The sequence below is a fragment of the Ascaphus truei genome, chromosome 12, assembly GCF_040206685.1.
Source record: "Ascaphus truei isolate aAscTru1 chromosome 12, aAscTru1.hap1, whole genome shotgun sequence".
NCBI classification, from domain to species: Eukaryota; Metazoa; Chordata; class Amphibia; order Anura; family Ascaphidae; genus Ascaphus; species Ascaphus truei.
In genome coordinates, this window is record NC_134494.1 from 22,029,211 (window position 1) to 22,051,846 (window position 22,636).

At 46.1% G+C, this 22,636-nt stretch overlaps 1 protein-coding gene across 4 annotated transcripts in view; it reads left to right on the forward strand.

The window, feature by feature from the left end:
- The first annotated feature begins 7,594 nt into the window (after window positions 1-7,594).
- Window positions 7,595-22,636, forward strand: part of MYRF (myelin regulatory factor) — a 191,831-nt gene continuing 176,789 nt past the window's right edge. For 2 of the 4 annotated variants that reach the window (XM_075566952.1, XM_075566953.1), the window contains exon 1: window positions 7,596-8,101. In XM_075566952.1, the coding sequence (XP_075423067.1) occupies window positions 8,056-8,101 (46 nt within the window). In that variant the 5' untranslated portion in view covers window positions 7,596-8,055. Of the gene's footprint in view, window positions 8,102-22,636 lie in introns of all 4 variants that reach the window. The other 2 variants (XM_075566951.1, XM_075566955.1) reach the window with 2 other exon arrangements.

A 22,636-nucleotide genomic window follows, 5' to 3' on the forward strand; every position in this document is an offset into this window, starting at 1 on the left:
TACTATCAATTTAATATAAAATGTCTATGTATAAAGACTAAAACCATATAAAACTGTGGTAATTATAAATGCCAGGGAAAGTAATAAACTTAACCCTGATAGCCAAGAACCAACAGCAGTAAAAAGCATGCACACAATATAATCAATCAAATCTGCATGTCAGCCTTCACAAAACTTGTTTCTGAACTTCGGTGGCAAAGGCTGCAGTTGAGATTGAGCCTCTTGATATTAACCACTATAACAATTGTTAACACATAATAAGACATAACTTATTAGTCGTACATATAAAATGTTAACACATGTCCAACTGTTAACCACATATAAAATATTTAGGGGATAACATAAGGTAAAATAGATAGTTCCCCGAGTGGGAACTGAAGTGAATAATATTATATTTCTCAAAACCCACATTTCACGTCCCAATCATAGAAACTACCTATTTAGTGTGAAAAAATAAAATATATATATATTAATGCAACTAACAGATATAATTACATGTCAGATCGAGGTATATAGCACATTAATACGAATAGTTTTTCAACCAAAGATAACACATAATGGAGTTGGAAATATTTTATTTAAGAAAAAGAACAAGTTCAATCAGTTCATTGAAACCACTGGGTGCTTTAGTTCCCAGGGTGTATATCCAGAACTGTTCCCTTTGAAGAAGGAGATTATCTCTATCACCTCTTCTTGGGTCCCTGGGTATTACCTCTATTCCCCTAAATTGAAAATCATCCAATTTACCTCCATGACGAGTGAGAAAATGATGTGCAAGATTATGATTTTTTTTGCCTCAATCGACATTTTGTTGTGTATTTCAACTCTCAGGTTCACACATTCTAACCTTTAAGCGTCTAATGGTTTTCCCTATACAGCTCAACCCCCTTATAACGCTGTGCTTGAGGTCCACAAAAATCACATGGCGCTATAAGCGGATCGCGTTAGAAATAACGTACAATTGTATGCGTTGTACAATAAAGTATTTAAGACACCAATAATCGTGTTGTAAAGTATTCATAAATACGAAAATTGGGAGCCACGCTTGCATCGCGCTACAAGCGGATTCGCGTTGTAACGGATCGCGCTATAACGGGGTTGAGCTGTATATATGAGATTACAAGTACAGTTGATAGCATATACAACAAATGTGCTTTGGCAATTTAATAAACTGACCGATCATGTACTATTTGCCAGTCTTAATGTCCAAGAAGCTTTTATCTTTTTTCATGTATTTGCATGCAATACATCTACCGCAATTGTAATTGCCAATAGGTTTAGTCAAAAAGTTACCACTAGCAAGACTGTGACTTGTATCTTTTTTCAAAAGACATGGAGCCAGCCTATTCTTGATATTGCTGGCCTTCCTAAAGGCTGGTTTAGGGTGAGCACCAATGACATCCCTCAATATTGTACATGTATTAGTGTACATATAAATTGTGTTTAATAGTATATACTGTCTCTGTTTTCTCTCATGCGCCCCTTTTTGTTTTATTTCAGTATGACTGCAGGTCAGCTCTTTATAAATGATCTGACCATTACGTCATTTGTTCTAAATTTCACTCCAAGCGTGCACCAATTTGCACCATTTAATATTCTATTTCCTAAAACAATCCTCGGAAGGGCGCTCCCTCCCAAGACTCCTCCCCAGATTTTTTACGAAATAGAATATAAATTGGTGCAAATTGGTGAATACTTGGAGTGAAATTTAGAACAAATGACATAACAGTCAGGTCATCTATAAATAACATTCTTCCCCACCAACGATTCTCACTTGTGTCGCACCTTTCGCCATTGTGTCCGGTATTTTTGGACAAGCCACCTGGCTACCCTAGACAGCAGTTATGTCACGACGCGCACAAACACGGAACTAAGGAGCGAGACCGCGGAGAAGGCGAGACACACGTCTGGAGCCAAGGTGTGTAAATATTATGTCATTCAATCTGTCCCCATCACGTGCAATGGGCAGGAAGCTGCTCTTTTATTGGCAATCCCAACGGTCTATTTATTTTTAATTGATAGACTAATTGTTCCACTTTTTATTTAAAGAGAAATTGATTTATTTTAGGAAGCCTGTGTCCCCTGTGTAAGCAGATACAATGTGTATATACGTCTGTCTAAAATGTGCTCAGAATCGCTTTTGTTGAATGTTAAATGTGTCGTGATTTGGAAGTGTGACACAGTATCGCTGCTTTCCCTTAATAAAAACCCTTTGAGCGTTGATTTTCAGGCCTTGAATATACAAAGTACTGTATTCAGCCAGCGATGCTGCCGTAACCCCTTCAGTGACAGACATTTTGCAATACACCCTGGGCCTCTATGGCACCGGTTAATAGGGGTTTTAAGCAGAGACCCTAAATTATCAAGAATAATATATATATATATATATTTTTTTTAATCAGCAGATCTCCGCTTCTTTTCAATGTCTCCGCGGCCAAATAATCCCGCAGCCTGGTACGGGAAGGGTTAACCCCCTCTATATTCCCGCATCTGTCACTGTGACAGGACACTGGGACAAGTCACACAGACTGGTCTCTTCCTCGCCAGATGCAGGGGCCGATTCATAAAAACTATCACCCCCTGTAATATCTGGAGGAGATACTGCTGTGGTGAGGGGAGGGGGGGGGGAGAGAGGGTGGGAGGGGGGGGGGCGACTCCTCTCAGTGCAGCTATTCTGTTCCCCGCAGATAAAGTACACAATAGGGTTTTGTCCTGGACTCAGAGGGCACGTGTCCAGTGGGGAGAAATATATATAGATATATAGTTATATATCTATGTCCCTCTCACAGCTGTGCAGGGAGGGGTCAGCTCGGACAGTAATGGGTCTATTCTTCTGGCTGGAAGGGACTCTGTTATTCTCTGGTCATCATTGTGTTTCTGTTCTCTGTAACCCCCCTCCACCCCCCCTAAACTAACACCACAAACAAGGGCTTGTGTAAATGGTTTTTCCTTTGTCTTGCATCCCTCTACAGTATATAGATTAGGGATCCTTTTATAGGTCCCTCTAAAACGGCTCAGAATATATATGTGTGTGTGTGTGTGTGTGTGTGTGTGTGTGTGTGTGTGTGTGTGTGTGTGTGTGTGTTAGTGGGTGAAAAGGTGACTAAAGGTGTATGTCATTTCCCAGAATCCCTTGCTGCAGTGGAAGCACTGTATGCTAGCTAGGTGATAATGGCAAAAAGCAGGGTTGCAGCCTGTCTAAGACATGTGAATGTGCTCACAAGGGATATATATATATATATATATATATATATATATATATACACACACATATCTATGTGCATTTTTATCTATGTATCTACTGTATCTGCGTGTCTTTCTACTTCTCTATCTAGCTATGTGTATATCGATCTATATATCCATCAATATCTATCTACATCTGTATCTATCTGCATCTATTTTTCACTCTTTCATATACATACATTACTCATTGGATGGCAGTCTCACTCATTGGATGGCAGTCTCACTCATTGGATGGCAGTCTCGCTCATTGGATGGCAGTCTCGCTCATTGGATGGCAGTCTCGCTCATTGGAAGGTAGTCTTAGTCATTGGGGAGCAGTTTTGCTCATTATAAACCAGCTTCACTCATTGGGAGTCGGCAGTCTTGCTCACTGGATAACAGATTCACTCACTGGGGGGCAGTGTCAGAGTTCAGCCTATTCTATTACATGTGGATGGCAATCTCACTCATTGGATTGCTTAGTCATTGGAGGACTCAATGTAAGCCAGTTCCACTCATTGGGAGTGTCACTCATTGCAAGGCAGTTTGACTCACTGGAAGGCAGTTCACTCATTGGGGGTCAATCACTGGGAACAGTCTCATTCACTGGAGGGCAGTCTTGCTCACTGGGTGGCAGTTTCACTCACTGCCCACAATGAGGCTGCACCCCAGTGTCATTCATTGGAGCTTAGCCTAGCTTATTGGAGGGCAGTCTCATTTGTAAGGTAAGCTCTCACTCACTGAAAGGCAGCTATACTCATAAAGCAATCTGTTATATTGTACTCATTGGAAGATTTTAATAAGGTTTCATTATATATATATATGAGACCCATTAAGGTCGATACGGCTGTCTGTGGGTGGGTTTACTGGCTATGCATCTTAACCCAGGCTGTGCTCAAAAGCGGTGAAATGCAGCAAGCATAAGCTTATAAGGGACCATATTATATGGTTTTGAAGCAAAAGGTGGTACTGCGTGCTCATTTGCATGTCATTTCCCAGAATCCCTTGCTGCAGTGAAAGTGCTGTGTGCTGGGTGATAATGGGGAAAGGCGGGGTTGCAGACCTGCCTAAGACATGCAAATGAGCATACAGTAATATTTCCATTTGCTATACAGTATATATTTATATATTTGTATTGAGCCAACATTTTGGACATCAACAGGGTGCTGTAGTTTCTGCATGTATTGCCGTAGACATTTAATAAATTTTCCCCCTAAACTGCTGGAAGATTTCACACGGGGAAATGCGATGGGAATGAAGGGTAAATATGTAGCGGTTCATGGTTTAGTCACATCGTCCGATGAAAAGAAAAGGTTGAAATTGAGGGATTGGACAATGTCGCCAGCAGTGGAGGAGCCTGGAAAATGTTATGATTCACTTGGAAATGCCGCAAAGCAGCGGCCCCGTTAGCAATCCCTCTCCCGGGCCCCTCGCAGGCTTACAGAGAGGAATGTATCCTTCCATTAGGAAAATCAGTATGTACACGACCTACTCATAATAATGACGATCAATAGGACACATAACAGGAAGACTGAAGACTAGAGATTTTCATTTTTTTTCTTTTTACCTGACAGACCACAGATTCAGGGCGTACCACTCACATTGACTTAACGTTCATTCAATGACTTGGAGACCTCAGGGCAAATGTTTTCCATCTACAAAACACACGCAAAAACAACATGAGTTTGATTTAACTCCGAGTACAACGTGCAAGAGTGCTGAGGAAGTGTTATTTCGTTGTAAAATATGATGCCATTTTGGGTACCAACATCGGATTTCTGCATAGATGAAACTATAGTGTATAGAGCTGGGGTAACCACCTCCAGTCTTCAAGCGCTACCAACAGGTCAGGATTTCAGGATATCCCTACTACAGCACAGGTGGCTCAATCTGTTGTTCAGTTAACAAATGAGCCACCTGTGCTGAAGCAGGGATATCCTGAAAACCTGTCTTCCTAGTAGCCCTTGAGGACTGGAGTTGGCCACCCCTGGTATAGAGCCATCAAAAACACAAAGGTGTCTTCACGTGCATCAAACTCCTAGTACATGTTGGTTCTCTGCTTGTGAGTGGGTTAAGTGTAAGTGGCTACAGTAGTTGAGTGTAAGAAAGTAGTTATCTACTTTGGTGGCGGGGACGTGCAACGCACTGAAATGGATTATCCAATAACCTCAACGTTTCGCATCACTTTATTTTTAGACTATTAAGGGAAAAATAATTAAACTTGTGTAGAGACTCACAATTTGGTACGTCCAATTAAAATGTCATATAACGACTACTGACAGTCCCCGAATCACAGGCGGACGCACACAGGGGCGTAGCCATGACTTGTCCAGTGGGGTGACTTGGAGCTCAACATTGGGCAAGTCTCTCTAATCTCTTCCCCCTCGGTGATTACTTACTGAAGTGAGGAGAACGGACTTGTGGCCCTGTGAGCTACGCTATCGGACGTCATGGTCTGAAACTCTACCGTCCCACGGCCAGAATGAATTTCGGGGCTCGACTTTCCCAAGAGAGTCGAACATTATAAAAATCATTTATGACACATGTTATCCCTAGCAGTATCAGGGAGGGTCTAGTGGGTTTTTCAATCAGGCCCTACCCTAGTGACGACACTGCACTTGAGGGCAAAACACCCTAGTACACTGACATTTTGATATAGGATAAAAATGTCTGTTAGTATTCGTTTTTGAGAGGTGCACAAACCACAGTGACCCCATCTTGATAAAAAAATTTTTTTTTATTATACTGCTAACAAAGCATCCCAGACATAAGACACACCTGAGAATTAGATGGGTGTCTACTGGCCAAGTCTCATTGACCCATATTTACGACGTGGTCTTCTGCTACAAGACACCTTCTGATACTGGAGGACACCCTTCAGCCCACTGACTTCCAGCAGCGGAGGAAGCCTTGTGACGAAAGACTGCTTAGTAAACATTACGCGACTAGACGTCCTGCTTTAGGCTGGGTCCCGGCTGGCGCTCAAAGCATGCGTGGCGGGTGTCCTGCGTCTGCTCGCGCGCTTGCAGGGGGGAGGGGGGGCGTCATTGCCAAATAGTTGAGCGAGCGGGAAAGTTTAAAGTTTTTATTTACCTAAGCGCTGAGCGTGTGTGCCCGCACATACACGGGGGCGCGCATTGTGTGAGCGGGGACTTGCATATATATATATACAAGTCACCTCGCCCAAGCGCCGCCCGCTCAGCGAGCTCAGCGCTAGCGGGGACGCAGCCTTATACGGGACAGCTACAGATTGTGGTATGAGACCTATTGGCGCGGGTATGTCGCCGCTGCCGCCAATCAGCCACGGGGGCAGGTAGCCGCCGGCCGTTTCACTGCGAAGGTAAGTGGTTAGAGGTGTTAGTGTTAGTCCTTAGTAGTTAAAGTTAGGGTTTTTTTTTGCGTAACGGGTTTTGATTGGGGGTAAGGGTTTAGAAATTCTAGGGTAAGGGATTTTACTGTAAGGGGTTAATGGGTTAGACCGTTAGACTGAGGGGTCCAATTAGCGGTAAAGGGTTAAGATTAGAAAACTTACCTTTGCAGCGCTAGCTGTACCCTGCAGCTGATCAGCTGCGGCGAGAGGTCCTAGATTATAGATTGTGCAGATAAACACGTGTCCCGAATTATTACAGACGGCACTAAAGTCTGGTTAAAATCACCAAAACATTTTTTTTTTTTAGAAAAACAAAGAATCTGTATAATTATGTATATCTCCATTATATCACCGGCTCATGTAAGCCTGTCTTGGTTGGGCCCTTCAGAAATTAGGTAGCTTTTTTTCGTATATTATCTCCTAATGTTCCACTTTTCCTAAAACGAAACCAGCAGCTTTACAGGTACGAGACTTGTGACGGAAGACCGTTCTGTATAGTGTTACTAACACTGCCGTGCTATGTAAAAAAAAATATTTATGCAATTATTAATATTGTATTATTGTCGTTATTATCACAGATCTAATAATAATAATAGCATGTTCTAGTGCTGCTAGTTTTATGTAGCGCTTTACAGAGACATTTTGCAGGCACAGGTCCCTGCCCCGTGCAGCTTACAATCTAATTTTTGGTGCCTGAGGCACAGGGAGCCGACGCCGGGAATTGAACCAGGTTGCCTTGCTTCTAAGTGCCAGTCAGTGCCTTAACTCACTGAGCCACTCCTTCTCCCAATCATTAATATTGTTTTATTACAGTTGCCATCTTTCTGTGATAATGAAATATTAAGGCATATTGTTGTCACCTTCATTTGTGAAATGTGTTCAGCTGTTGGTAATATTGTTATGTATTATTATGTTACAGTATTGCTGGAAACCCCAGAACTCCTGTAGAGACGCAGTGTGCCCAGCAGGGGGCGTCAGTGAGACCCTGGGAGCAGCATCCTCCCCAGAGAAGGAGCAGCTGAGAGACCTGATGCAGAGGCTGCTGTACTAACCCTGACTCTTCCCAGAGAGAGTGGAGAGGAGACAGCTCCGAAAGGTCCCAGAGAAAGAGAGAGGGCAGGATAGTCCTGCTGCGTTAACAGCGACCGATCGCAGAGAGAGAGAGAGAGAGGGGAAGAGCGGGACTTAGAGGATTCCCAGAGAGAGGGTCCCAAGAGGAGGAAAGTTCCTCTGAGCAGCTGGGGGGCACTGCATTCACCCCCCCCTGGGGATCAGCAGAGCGCCAGGGCGCCAGCATTGCGCAATAGTGCAACGTAAGAGTGTCAGCAGTGCGTCTCAGAGGACTCCCACTCTTGCAGGCTGGAGTGCGAACGTCCCCCTGGACACGGCTACCTGTCGGTAACTTCATGGCAGCTCAGGCTCTGCACTCCTAGGACCGTGTGCCGCCCCTCTAGGACAGAGACATGGAGGTTGTGGACGAGACGGAGGCACTGCAACGCTTCTTCGAAGGTAAGAGACAGCGACAGAGCGTGGCCATATGTAACACCTGTGTGGATTGTGACCCTCTGCTTGTGCGTGGTGAACCCCCGTGTGTGCGCGATAACCCATATGTGTTGGGGTGTACAACATAGAATGTGACTGCAGATAAGGACCTCTTTGGCCCACCGTGTCTGCCCACTCTCCTATCTGCGGTAAAACCTGACACCCTACCTGATCCCCGGCTTTCTGTACGTAAGATAGTCTTATATCTGTCCCACGCACGGTTGGCCTCCCTTACCACGTCGGCGGGGTGGCAATTTCACGGATCTACCACCTCTTTCCGTGGGGAAGCACCCGTACATTTCCCATTACCCTACCACCCTCCAGCTTCAGAGAATGACCTCGTATTCCAGCACCCCCCCGTCGTCACAGCGCCGACGGAAACATTGTAAACGCCGTCACCACGCCACCGCTTTTCCCTCTCCTTGACGCGGTTTCCGAAAAAAGAAAACCATTCTCGCGCCTCATCGGTAACATGTGTGTAACCTGTCGGGTGCGGGTTTCCCTCCCCACCTGCCGCTGATCTCTCGCAGTCGGGTTACCATATCAAGTCAGACCGGCGGGGGAGGGAAAGGGGGTTTAATCAACGCGGAGGGGGAAAAAACGCGTCCGTTAGAGACGCAGAACTCGCCACATCCCATTGTCCTGTTGTGTTGTGAAACTCCTCGTCCAAATGGGCCGCTCCCCGAATGGGTCACAAGCTCAGGGAAGTGGTTAAACCGCAGCCTGATCGGGCGGACGCATCCAATTTGAAAATGGCCCCACTTATGTCATCATTCGCATCTGCGCCCCGCCATACATATGGGTGTATCATCTTCTGGATATAGTGACGCCAGAGTACGCAGCGTGTCACAACATCACAGTGCGGGCGGCCGGAAATACAAACGAAATGACCCCATAAGGGAAACGGAGGCCCTGCCCCGAAAGAGCTTACAATCTAACATCTCCCTTTGGGGGTTAAACTCCCGTTCAACTGTAGAGGTGAAAATGACAAGGTTGCGCAACCTGACGCTTCAGGGGTTACTGACCCTCTGTGTTTACAATGGGTTTATTACACATGGTTGTTGCAGCGTAATATGGCCGAATCCTTCTCCAACACGTGTATAGAAAATGTTCTGCATCGCCTGGCAGCGCAATAATCAGATAAACCGTGTGCGCCAGTGGATTTATTTGTAGTCATTTTTCTCTTAAGTGGCGTTTTTTTTTTAATTATTATTGTTTTTTGGCTTTTTATGTTCTGGTTTTATCTGTGTGTGGAGCGGAGTTTATAACAGGTGTAAATTCCTTGGGGTGGGGGGGTTAATTTGGAGTGTGTTGCTGGTTCCTTTTGGCACTGACAGAGTTAAATCTTGGATCAACAATGTAATCTCGGATCAAAAAGCCTCCATTTAAAGACCAAACACGACCCATTCCCCCCCTCACCCCCTTTGTTTTTCCATTTTGCGTTTGTTAGATAAATATTACGTCTGCCCGTTCTGCGGCCTGCGTCGCTCTACAAATTTACATCTATTAATATGGTTTTATTCGTACTGTCTGGTAGCAACGGGTCACAACTTTGTGAGTTAACAAAAAAGAGAGAAAAGGTATAAATAAGATCAAAACGTTTCCTCTGTGGAAAGATACAGACGTGATCCAAAGGTATTGCGCGTTAGGGTGGTATATTCTGTGATATTCTGCGTTATCGCTGCCATTGTATCCCGGGGTACAGCATATCTGTATTATTCTGCGTTATCGCTGCCATTGTATCCCGGGGTACAGCATATATGTATTATTCTGCGTTATCGCTGCCATTGTATCCCGGGGTACAGTATATATGTATTATTCTGCGTTATCGCTGCCATTGTATCCCGGGGTACAGCATATATGTATTATTCTGCGTTATCACCGCCATTGTATCCCGGGGTACAGTATATATGTCTTATTCTGCGTTATCGCTGCCATTGTATCCCGGGGTACAGTATATATGTATTATTCTGCGTTATCGCTGCCATTGTATCCCGGGGTACAGTATATATGTATTATTCTGCGTTATCGCTGCCATTGTATCCCGGGGTACAATATATCTGTATTATTCTGCGTTATCGCTGCCATTGTATCCCGGGGTACGGTATATCTGTATTATTCTGCGTTATCGCTGCCATTGTATCCCGGGGTACAATATATCTGTATTATTCTGCGTTATCGCTGCCATTGTATCCCGGGGTACAATATATCAGTATTATTCTGCGTTATCGCTGCCATTGTATCCCGGGGTACAGTATATCTGTATTATTCTGCGTTATCGCTGCCATTGTATCCCGGGGTACAGCATATCTGTGCTATTCTGCGTTATCGCTGCCATTGTATCCCGGGGTACAGCATATCTGTATTATTCTGCGTTATCGCTGCCATTGTATCCCGGGGTACAGCATATCTGTATTATTCTGCGTTATCGCTGCCATTGTATCCCGGGGTACAGCATATCTGTATTATTCTGCGTTATCGCTGCCATTGTATCCCGGGGTACAGCATATCTGTGCTATTCTGCATTTATGAGCAGGTGCAAAACCATTGGTTACATCTGTAATAAGATTCCAAAAGTAAATAATACCGTGTGTGGCAGGCAGAGACGTGGCTAAGGCAGTTGTTAGAAGTACCGGGTTGTGATACAGTCTGATTCAGGAACACTGCAGCCAGGTTCTTGGGGGTCTTATTTAACAAAGGTTTATACACTATACACGCTACATTTCGTGCTTCAAGTGGCATAGAGAGAGCAGTTGCTGTGTCTGTCAGAAAGAAACCCTACCTGCATGTGTTAAATATTAGGGAAAGCTATTTACACCGTGTATTTGAAATACTGTATATTACATATAGTTACACAGTTACATAGTAGATGTTGAAAAAAGACATACTGTACATCCATCAAGTTCAACCTATGCTACATTTAGACAACAGATACTTATCCTATATTTGTATTTCCAGTATATTGATCCAGAGGAAGGCAAACAAAAAACCCACAGAGAACCATTATCCAACAATGTCTAATAAGAGGAAACGAAATTCCTCCCTGACTCCAGGAAAGACAATCCGATTTCTCCCTGGATCAACATCCTTCCCATGTTTACTTATGTGGTATATGCTGTAATATCCCTGTATACCTTTCCTGTCTAAAAAAAAAAGGATGGCCAACCTTATTTTGAAGATACCTGTTGTATCTGCCATCCCAGTCTATGAATTCAATGTCAACGCTTAAAAAGCAGAAAGCGCGAGAAGTTTTCTAAAAAATAATCCCTTTAATCAGAAAGTGGAACTGTCTTTGTGCAAATCAGAGCGCGGCGGTGCTGTGGGATTGTAAATGAAATAAAACCCTAGCAAACTAGCGCACGTACATCTCATTTTAAGTTGCGCTTGTGTGCGCCGACGTACTAACTTGAAATGACTCCATCTGCACCAGTGTCGTCGCAATGAATTGTTTTCCGTGTTGCCGCACAGAAATGGGCCGCGCTATGCGTGCGGACGTAAATGGCGCGTGCTAAAAACTTGGAGTAAAACCCTAACAGGTCTGTGAATGTCGAGCATGAGACTGCTGTTTATCAACCAAAAATGTATTTTGACGCAGGACCGGGCGCTTCATTGTCTAGGACAGCGGTCCGCAAACTGGGGGGCTCGAGACTGCCTGCGGAAGGGGGGGCGCGAGACTGCCTGTGGGGCGGGGGGCGGGGGGTTTACAGAGGCCCCGCGCGCTTCCCGAAGGCACTTAAATTAAATGCCGGGGGAGCTGAAGGGCCTCTGTAAACCTAACTTACTTACCTTGGCTCCGGCGGCTTCTCACACACGTCGCCATGGCAATATTTATGATTATTTTCACAGTATCATAAAAAAATGTATTAGACTAATAACTGATATGTACTAATATGAGTTATAAATAACAAAAATATACTTTCAATTGTATCAATCCGGTATTGAACGCGTCTAAACTCATTTCAAACAAATTACGCTTCGTATGTAGGACACATTTTATAAAGGTGCGTATTCGTTTTTAGCACGGAAATGTTGGCACGCGTAAAATGTTTGGAATAAAATCTGATTCTGTAGGCCGCAGACAGTGAAAGCACCTTTTTAGCAGAAATTCCTGTATCTTGTGGCCCGGTGTCCAGTATTGAACAGGCCTGTCTTGTGATTGGACATTGCCAGTAAAGAATGAGAGGTAATACTGGACATGTATGTGTATACCGGTATTACCTTTCTGGACATGTATGTGTATACCGGTATTACCTTTCTGGACATGTATGTGTATACCGGTATTACCTTTCTGGACATGTATGTGTATACCGGTATTACCTTTCTGGACATGTATGTGTATACCGGTATTACCTTTCTGGACATGTATGTGTATACCGGTATTACCTTTCTGGACATGTATGTGTATACCGGTATTACCTTTCTGGACATGTATGTGTATACCGGTATCACCTTTCTGGACATGTATGTGTATACCGGTATCACCTTTCTGGACATGTATGTGTATACCGGTATCACCTTTCTGGACATGTATGTGTATACCGGTATTACCTTTCTGGACATGTATGTGTATACCGGTATTACCTTTTTGGACATGTATGTGTATACCGGTATTACCTTTCTGGACATGTATGTGTATACCGGTATTACCTTTCTGGACATGTATGTGTATACCGGTATTACCTTTCTGGACATGTATGTGTATACCGGTATTACCTTTCTGGACATGTATGTGTATACCGGTATCACCTTTCTGGACATGTATGTGTATACCGGTATCACCTTTCTGGACATGTATGTGTATACCGGTATCACCTTTCTGGACATGTATGTGTATACCGGTATTACCTTTCTGGACATGTATGTGTATACCGGTATTACCTCTCTGGACATGTATGTGTATACCGGTATTACCTTTCTGGACATGTATGTGTATACCGGGATCACCTTTCTGGACATGTATGTGTATACCGGGATCACCTTTCTGGACATGTATGTGTATTCCGGGATCACCTTTCTGGACATGTATGTGTATACCGGTATTACCTTTCTGGACATGTATGTGTATACCGGTATCACCTTTCTGGACATGTATGTGTATACCGGTATCACCTTTCTGGACATGTATGTGTATACCGGTATTACCTTTCTGGACATGTATGTGTATACCGGTATTACCTTTCTGGACATGTATGTGTATACCGGTATCACCTTTCTGGACATGTATGTGTATACCGGTATTACCTCTCTGGACATGTATGTGTCCGGTATTACCTCTCTGGACATGTATGTGTCCGGTATTACCTCTCTGGATATGTATGTGTCCGGTATTACCTCTCTGGACATGTATGTGTCCAGTATTACCTCTCTGGACATGTATGTGTCCGGTATGACCTCTCTGGACATGTATGTGTCCGGTATGACCTCTCTGGACATAGTGACCTGACGGGCTTGGGTAGGCCGTGGGATTTCCTCGAGCAGTGAAGAGAGCAGGGCTGTTGCTAGGGGGCTGGGCAGCGTCCTCCATCCTGATTCGCTGCTGCTGGGTAATGCAGCCAATTAGGAGGAGGAGTCAGAATCCTGGGTGTGGGGCCAAGGAGAGGAGGAAACAGCATGGAGCCGTAAGAGGCGTGTGTGTCTTCAGCGCGTTGCACCTTTCACCATTGTGTCCAGTACTTTTGGAAAAGTCACCTGGCCAACCTACTTGTGGGAACGTAGGTTTATAACAGAGTAGTTTCTCCGCATCTCCGTTTCTCACCATTCCCAGCTTAGAATATAATATCAGGAAGTCTCGGCCGCTGTTTCGAGTGAACTTTCCTACAAATTGGGGGGGGGGGGGGGGGGGGAAACCTCTGCGAAAATGTTTGGACTTTTAGCTCCTCAAGTTTTCGTGAAACATGTCCGAATGATCGAATGTTCAAAACCCGCAATTTTGCTTTTTTTTTTTTACCTTTTGAAATCGCAGCATGTGTGATTTTTTTGATTTTTTTTAAACGCTCAATTGAATTTAGGACGCAAAAGTCATTGCAATGAATCGAACTTGCACGGCACATGGACTTTGCTGTGAACTTTTACGGCGGTACCAAAGAGGGTGAGGTTGGCGCCTGATTTCCAACGCGTGCGGAAAGGTCTCCCGTCTCCAGTGCCTGTCCCATGGAGCTCACAATCTAAACGATCCTCCGGGTGCCACAGCGTTATAAGAAAGGTGACCGTGGTATTTTGTAGGGACACCCTAAACAAAGACAAAAACTTTAAAGCTGCAGTCCACGCAATATCTGACGTGTGTTTTTTTTAAATAAATCAGTTCTGTACTATGAGAATATACTTGTAGCATTTTGTTTATTTTTTAAAAACAACTCTAACATTTTGTTATGTATTATAATGTAAGAAGCATTTTTTTTTTTACAGCAACCATTTACAAAGTCACATCCCCTTCCTCTTCTGAATCGGGCTCTGGCACACCCCTTTTGAACCTTGCCCTCTCTCTAGCAATGCACCAATTGTATCTAGTGACTGCATGGTCCCATGATCTTCCCCACAGAACTTTGCATCTTGGATCCTCTTCGGCTGCACTGACAGATATTTAGTGATCCCCAGAACCAAATCTTTGTCGATCGATCGGCAATTTAGCTAATAACTTATCATTCTGTGGATTGTATTGATGCACATATTACAGGGGGAAAACAGCAGCTTGGACTTCTGCTTTAATATCTCAACTTCAGTAGATTATTCCTCTTGGAATATTAAAATGGTTCTCCCACCCAGGCAGTATTAAGCCTGGTACTATTAGGCTGCGCTTATACGTACTTGAAGTCCGTCGCGGGTGCCCATAGTGGGCGCGACGGCGGTGCGTAGTGACGTGGCATCCTGAAGACAAGGGATTTTGTCTTGGAGAGCGACGTCAGCGTGACGGCAGCGAAACATGAGCGGTTCAGCCTCCGCCACGCCCCCTGTCGCCTCCCGAGGTCTCCTGAAACAAAGTTAAACTATCGCTATGGCGACGTATGGCGGTCGTGAGCATGTCGCCGCTACCATAAGCGCGGCCCAGGACATGCTTGAAAACGAGAGGTAACTCTCAATGCATTACTTCCTGGTAAAACATTTTATAAATACAGGTAGTCCTCGCTATCCAGCGTTTCACTTTACAACGAATGGCATATCCAACGCTTTACAATGCCACCCTGAGGATGTTTTTCGACGCCTGAATGTGTTATCCAACGCTCACCGCCACTGATTAACATGGGACTCACTTTACAACGGTGTCACTATCCAGCGCTACTTCCAGAACGGATTCCGGTGGATAACCGAGGACTGCCTGTACGTTTTCATAATTGATGCAAAAATCTTTGGGTTGTTAACTACTGTCGACACAAATACAGGATAAGTATCTGTTATCTAAATCTAAATAGAACCTAGGTTGAGCTCGATGGACATATGCCCTTTTTTCAACCTCATCTACTATGTAGCTATGTAACTAAACTCTGGAGTCCCCCTCCTCCCCTTTCCCCCCCCCAAAAAACTCAAGAGAAAGTAACAATGAATTTAAATAATTAAGAAGCTCGCCTCTAAAATTAGAGAGAAGATCACACGTATTGAGCAATGTGTTCTGCAATCCCACAAGCCAACGTTGTGTGCTTTTATTCCGGTGTATATACATTGTTGTGACTTTGATGTACACGTAGAATTATGCGCTGGAATCGGGAGGTGGGATGGTAGACACATAACAGACTCCAGAAGTATAAATATGACATATATTCTATGTCATTCTTTGTCTTCGCATTACTAGAAACACATGACATCGTTCCATACCGTAGTAGACGAGGTTGAAAAAAGGCATATGTCCATCGAGTTCAATTTAGACGACACAGTATTACAGAATATTGATCCAGAGGAAGGCAAACAAAAACCCCAGTGAAACATTACCGAATGCTGTCTCGTACGGGGGGAAATACATTTCCCTGGATCAACATCCTTCCCAGGTTTCTGTATTCGGTGTATCCCTGTATACCTTTCCTTTCTAAAAAGATATCCAACTTTTTTTTTGACGATATCTATTGTATCTGCCATCACCGTCTCCATAGGTCAGGAATTAACCCGTTCATTAATGGGCCAGCAAACCCACCCAAACATCGCTACTTTTGTTTACGTTTTTGTTTTTATCCAGGATTGAAGCCGGGGGGGGGGGTCTCTAGAGCTGAACCCCCATTCATTTTAGGTCCGGGGACCCCCTGCGTCCAGAGATACTTACCTCCGTAATAAGTGCCGGTAGCCGCTCCGGCTGGGCTGGTTTCAAGATTTAATGTTCCGGCGTCACGCGGGCCGATGAGGAAGCCGAACCTGATGATGTCACGGCTTCCTATTGGCCCGCAGGGAGCGGGAGCTTTGAACAGCGGTCATCACGTGATCCCTGGTAACCGAGCAGAACGGCTACTGGTACCTGAGCTAAGTATCTCCCGGGGCACGGGGTCCCCAGAGCTGATATTAACAGGGTTCAGTTAAGGGGACCCCCTGCTAAAATCCTGGGTAAAAAAAAGAGCTTGGGTTGCTGCTTTAAGATACAGACACAGTAACACGTGTGATGATCTCTGCTACATCTGTAAAATACCAACCATGGTGGCCAGGCACTGCCATCTACTGCACTTATTCCCTCACCCGAGGCCTCTGTAACTCTCTCAACACACCACTTAGATTGTAAGCTCTCCGGGGCAGGGATTTCCTTTCCTATTGTCTGATTTTGCTGCGCCTATTGTATTATAATTCCCTGTACTCTATTGTATGTCTTTATTTATATAGCCAGCCACCTGATAAAGTCCTCTAGGAAGGATGAAACGTTGTGTTTTTGTGCTGATTACATTTCTTTAGAAAAACCCGAAGTTGCCCTGGATCGTTCATCTTTTCTCCATATACTGGATTTTTTTTAGGCAGATATCCCTGAACCAGGATCACCGGGTCTTTGCGAGGACTTTTGACTTTATTCTATGTGGTGTGCAGCTTCTCTTATCATATTTTCTTTATATAGCGCCTTTAATGTACATGGCGCTTCACAGCAGTAATACACGTGACAATCATATACTGTAAATAACAAATAATACAAATAACAGATCACGGGGAGAAGCGCTTCCGACATAAAAGTAACATTTAGGAAAAGGAGTCCCTGCCCCGAAGAGCTTACAATCTAATTGTAGAGACTGTATTGTCTTGTAAAGCGCCGAGTACACTGCGGACGCTATATTAATAAAGTTATGCATTTATAGTAACTAAAAATATGCATTTGCATGTCTCAGACAGGCCTGCAACCCCATTATCTCTTAGCAAACAGTGCTTCCACTGCCGCCAGGGATTCTGGGTAATGACATGCAGATGAGCCCGTTATTACCCAGAATCCCTGGCTGCCGTGGAAGCATTGCATGCTAAGGCTGCGCTTATAGTGACGGCGACAGCGACGTGGCTCTGACGTCACGCTGCGGTCGCTGGAAAAATGAAATTGAAGTGACAGCCTGCGGTCGCGACCAATCCGTTGCTCCGTTGCGGCGTCGCTCCTACTATAAGCGCACGCGACGGCTTCAATACATTTGTTTTGAAGCGACGTCGCTCTCGCCGGCACTATAAGCTGCAGCCAAAGAGATAATGGGGAAAGGCAGGTTTGGGGACGTGTGTGTGTGTGTGTGTGTGTGTGTGTGTGTGTGTGTGTGTGTGTGTGTGTGTGTGTGTGTGTGTGTGTGTGTGTGTGTGTGTGTGTGTGTGTGTGTGTGTGTGTGTGTGTGTGTGTGTGTGTGTGTGAAATATAGGACAATGCTATTGATCCGAGGAGAAACCCGATTGTCCCTTACTGGAGTCAGAAAGGAATTTTTATTCCCTGTTATGAGAGAGAATAGGCAGATGTGTCACCGTTTTTTTTTTAAATTTCATTTACCTTCCTCTGGATCAATAGCACTATAAATATAGGGCCGGTGTCTCGCCCGATTAGAATTTAACAGAGGTTAACTGGATGGTCACGGGTCTTTTTGTAACCGAATCGATCGTGTTTCTATGTAATCTTAACGAGGCATCTAAGCATGCAGGGGCTTTTTGCGAATGTTGTGTTTTTAACACAGGTGTGAAGCAGTCGGGGTGTGCGGAGCTGAACCCCATTAATTTAATCTCTGTGCGCCCCTGATTCCCGGAGATGCACACCTCCGTAGGGAGTGACGGTAGCCGCTCCGCTAGACTCGCTGGGATCACGTTATGGCGGCTGTTCAAAGCTCTCGCCACCTTCGGACCAACAGGAAGCCGTGACATCATCAGCTTCCGGCTTCCTATTGGCCCACGTGTCCCGGGAGCCTTAAACGTTGACGAGATACCGGCGCCCACTTCCCAGGTAAGTATCTCGGGAAGCAGGTGGTCTCCGGAGCTGAACCTCGTTAATTTCAGCTCCGGGGGGGGGGGGGGACCTCCTGCTTCCCGTGATACCGGAGTAGGTGGCCATTGGAAGCCACCATGGATGGTGATAAACCTCCACACTATCTAGTGGAGTGTTTATTGGAATCGGATTCCAAGGCCGTGAGTCGCCGTGAAGCCTACAGCCGGGGCGGCCAACCCCAGTCATAAAGGGCCAGCAACAGGTCAGGTTTTCAGGATAGCCCTGCTTCAGCACAGGCGGCTCAATCAGTGTCTCAGTCATAATGATTGAGCCACCTGTGCTGAAGCCGGGATATCCTGAAAACCTGACCTGTTGGTGGCCCCTGAGGATTGCAGTTGCCCACCACTGTCCTAGAGGTTCCCAAACCCTCTTGTTGGGAATCGCTGCTTTATTGTCTCAGGGCAGCGTACTGATTTACCTATAACCAGGTTCTGTGGTACAAATAGTGACAGGGAAAACGGGAGTAAACGTTCGTATTAAACCTTGTGGCATGTTCAATCTCCATTTTATTCATTTCAGCTCTGGAACGACGGCTCCTGCTATCTTTAGCCGCTGCGTTGCAACCCTCGGTAACTTTCTGTATATGGAAACCGCACCGCACACTTTTGTTTAATAAAGCTGTTTTTATTTAGAGAATCTGATGCTTCTTCGTGCAGGAGATAAGAAGCATTTGGATTATGACGTGGTTCAAAATGGAGTTCTTCCCGGAGCCCAGCACAGTTATGTAAGAGCAAGGCATGCCCGAGAGGGGTGATATGCTAACATTATATGAGTAAAACTCCAGCGGGCTTCTGGGGCGGGATAGCTGCTATAACTCCTGAGTCTGTGGGTTTATTTAAAGATGGCCGCGCTGTTGCAGTGCAAAACAGGGCCGCTACTGAAAACGGGATATTCTTCATCTCCAACTTCTGCGGTTTCCATGTTTTACCTGTAGACTGCACTGGGATCTGGGGAGAACTCCATTTTAAACTCCCGCACACTTCGTATTCCAAACGCTTCTATCTGCTGAACGGAGCGTCAGATTCTACAGATGAAAAGCCGCGTTGGAGTGGCGGGGCCGCTGCTTTAATACGGACCGCACGCGCCTTTTATCCAGCGTCGCCTCTTCTCACACCTGCGAGCCACTTGCGTAACAAGCGTACGTGATCAGTGAGCATTGCGTTCGAGGTAAAGAATTTGTGGCAAAAATAAAAATGCCTGCCATGTCCTCCCGAGTGCAGCTTACTGGTAACATTTTTGATTTTGTGTATAATATAAATATGTTGCTCTGCATGTTTTATATATATATATATATATATATATATATATATATTTATTTCTCTGTGTGGTATAGATGTACTGTATTCTGCTCTGCCTGTGTAACTACATACTGCTCTGCGTGGTGTAGATATATACATTTCTCTGCATGTTACAGGTATACACTTTGTTGCATGTTATAGATATACATTTCTCTGCATGGTATAGATATATATTACTCTGCATGGTATAAATATACACTGCTCTGTGTGTTATTGTATACACTGCTCTGCGTGGTATACCTATAGGCATTTCTCTGCGTGTTATAGGTATGTACTGCTCTGCGTGGTATAGATATATACTGCTCTCTGCGTGGCGTAGGTATACATTTCTCTGCGATGTTTACATACTGTACATACATTTCTCTGCATGGCATAGATATATATGGCTCTGCGCGTTGCAGATATATACGTTTCTCTGCGTGTTATTGTATACACTACTCTGCGTGGTATACACATATACATTTCTCTGCGCGTTGTAGAGATATACTGCCCTGCGTGGTACAGGTATATACTGCTCTCTCTGCGTGGCGTAGGTATACACTGCTCTGCGTAGCATAGATAGAGTATATACCTCTCTCTGGCAGGGAATAGGCTGCAGAGGTAAGTGTGAGGGATCTACGTGTGTTTGGTGTGTAACACGCTGCAGAGGTAAGTGTGAGGGATCTACGTGTGTTTGGTGTGTAACACGCTGCAGAGGTAAGTGTGAGGGATCTACGTGTGTTTGGTGTGTAACACGCTGCAGAGGTAAGTGTGAGGGATCTACGTGTGTTTGGTGTGTAACACGCTGCAGAGGTAAGTGTGAGGGATCTACGTGTGTTTGGTGTGTAACACGCTGCAGAGGTAAGTGTGAGGGATCTACGTGTGTTTGGTGTGTAACACGCTGCAGAGGTAAGTGTGAGGGATCTACGTGTGTTTGGTGTGTAACACGCTGCAGAGGGAGTGGTAACAAGTTCTCTATACCTGACGCTGGCTCATCTTCCCCCCCCCGGGGTCTCCCCTTCCTCACATGGGGGCTGCCAGAGCCCTGACACAGTTCAGGTGTTCAGGGGGATACATAGGCTCAGTTTGGCTGTGCGTGAGCCTGGGAATGTGGGATTATCTGGGCCCCGCCGCATTATATTGTATAGAAGGGGAGGGGGGCGACTGGCCTCGCTGACCCTTGGCTGGCATCTCGCTGGAAACCTGGGCCCTCCGGAGGCAAAGAGTTACGGCAGGCTGCAAATATGTGGCATCCCCTGCGCTGGCGGCTAATTTATGAGATAAGAGGTCGTTAAAAAAAAAAAAAGTGGGCACCAGGAAAAAATGTTTGGAGGAGAAGTGGGGGAGGAGTGCAGCTGGGTTATTCCAGGAGGGCCCGCGCTCAGGAGAGTGCTGTAACCATTGCATACCATGCTGCTCTGCGCGTGGCAGGTATGCGCTGCTCTGCGCGTGGCAGGTGTGCGCTGCTCTGCGCGTGGCAGGTGTGCGCTGCTCTGCGCGTGGCAGGTATGCGCTGTTCTGCGCGTGGCAGGTTTACGCTGTGCTGCGTGGCAGGTTTACACTCTGCGTGGAGGAGTTACACACTGCTCTGCGCGTGGCCGGTAAACGCTGCTCTGTGTGGCAGAGTTACACACTGCTCTGCACGTGGCAGAGTTACACACTGCTCTGCACGTGGCAGAGTTACACACTGCTCTGTGCGTGCAGGTATACACTGCTCTGCGTGGTAGAGTCACACACTGCTCTGCGCGTGGCAGGTATACACTGCTCTTCGTGGCAGAGTTACACTCTGCTCTGCGCGTGGCAGGTATACACTGCTCTGCGTGGTAGAGTCACACACTGCTCTGCACGTGGCAGGTATACACTGCTCTGCGTGGTAGAGTCACACACTGCTCTGCGCGTGGCAGGTATACACTGCTCTTCGTGGCAGAGTTACACTCTGCTCTGTGCGTGCAGGTATACACTGCTCTGCGTGGTAGAGTCACACACTGCTCTGCACGTGGCAGGTATACACTGCTCTGCGTGGTAGAGTCACACACTGCTCTGCGCGTGGCAGGTATACACTGCTCTTCGTGGCAGAGTTACACTCTGCTCTGTGCGTGCAGGTATACACTGCTCTGCGTGGTAGAGTCACACACTGCTCTGCACGTGGCAGGTATACACTGCTCTGCGTGGTAGAGTCACACACTGCTCTGTACGTGGCAGGTATACACTGCTCTTCGTGGCAGAATTACTGCTCCATTCAACCACTTCCTATAATCTCTCCTATTGTTCCATGTAACCGCTCCCCATTGCCGGCAAAATACAGTATTATTAGTGCACTTTTTTTCTATTTCTTTCAACCCAGTGTCCCCCTCTGCTCCTCCGCGTCCCCCTCTCCTCCGCGTCCCCCTCTCCTCCTCCGCGTCCCAGTGTCCCCCTCTCCTCCTCCGCATCCCAGTGTCCCCCTCTCCTCCTCCGCGTCCCCCTCTCCTCCTCCACGTCCCCCTCTCCTCCTCCGCGTCCCAGTGTCCCCCTCTCCTCCTCCGCGTCCCCCTCTCCTCCGCGTCCCAGTGTCCCACTCTCCTCCTCCGCGTCCCCCTCTCCTCCTCCGCATTTCAGTGTCCCCCTCTCCTCCTCCGCGTCCCAGTGTCCCCCTCTCCTCCGCATCCCCCTCTCCTCCGCGTCCCAGTGTCCCCCTTTCCTCCTCCGCGTCCCCCTATCCTCCGCGTCCCCCTCTCCTCCTCCACGTCCCCCTCTCCTCCTCCGCGTCCCCCTCTCCTCCTCTGCGTCCCAGTGTCCCCCTCTCCTCCACTTCCCAGTGTCCCCCTCTCCTCCTCCGCGTCCCCCTCT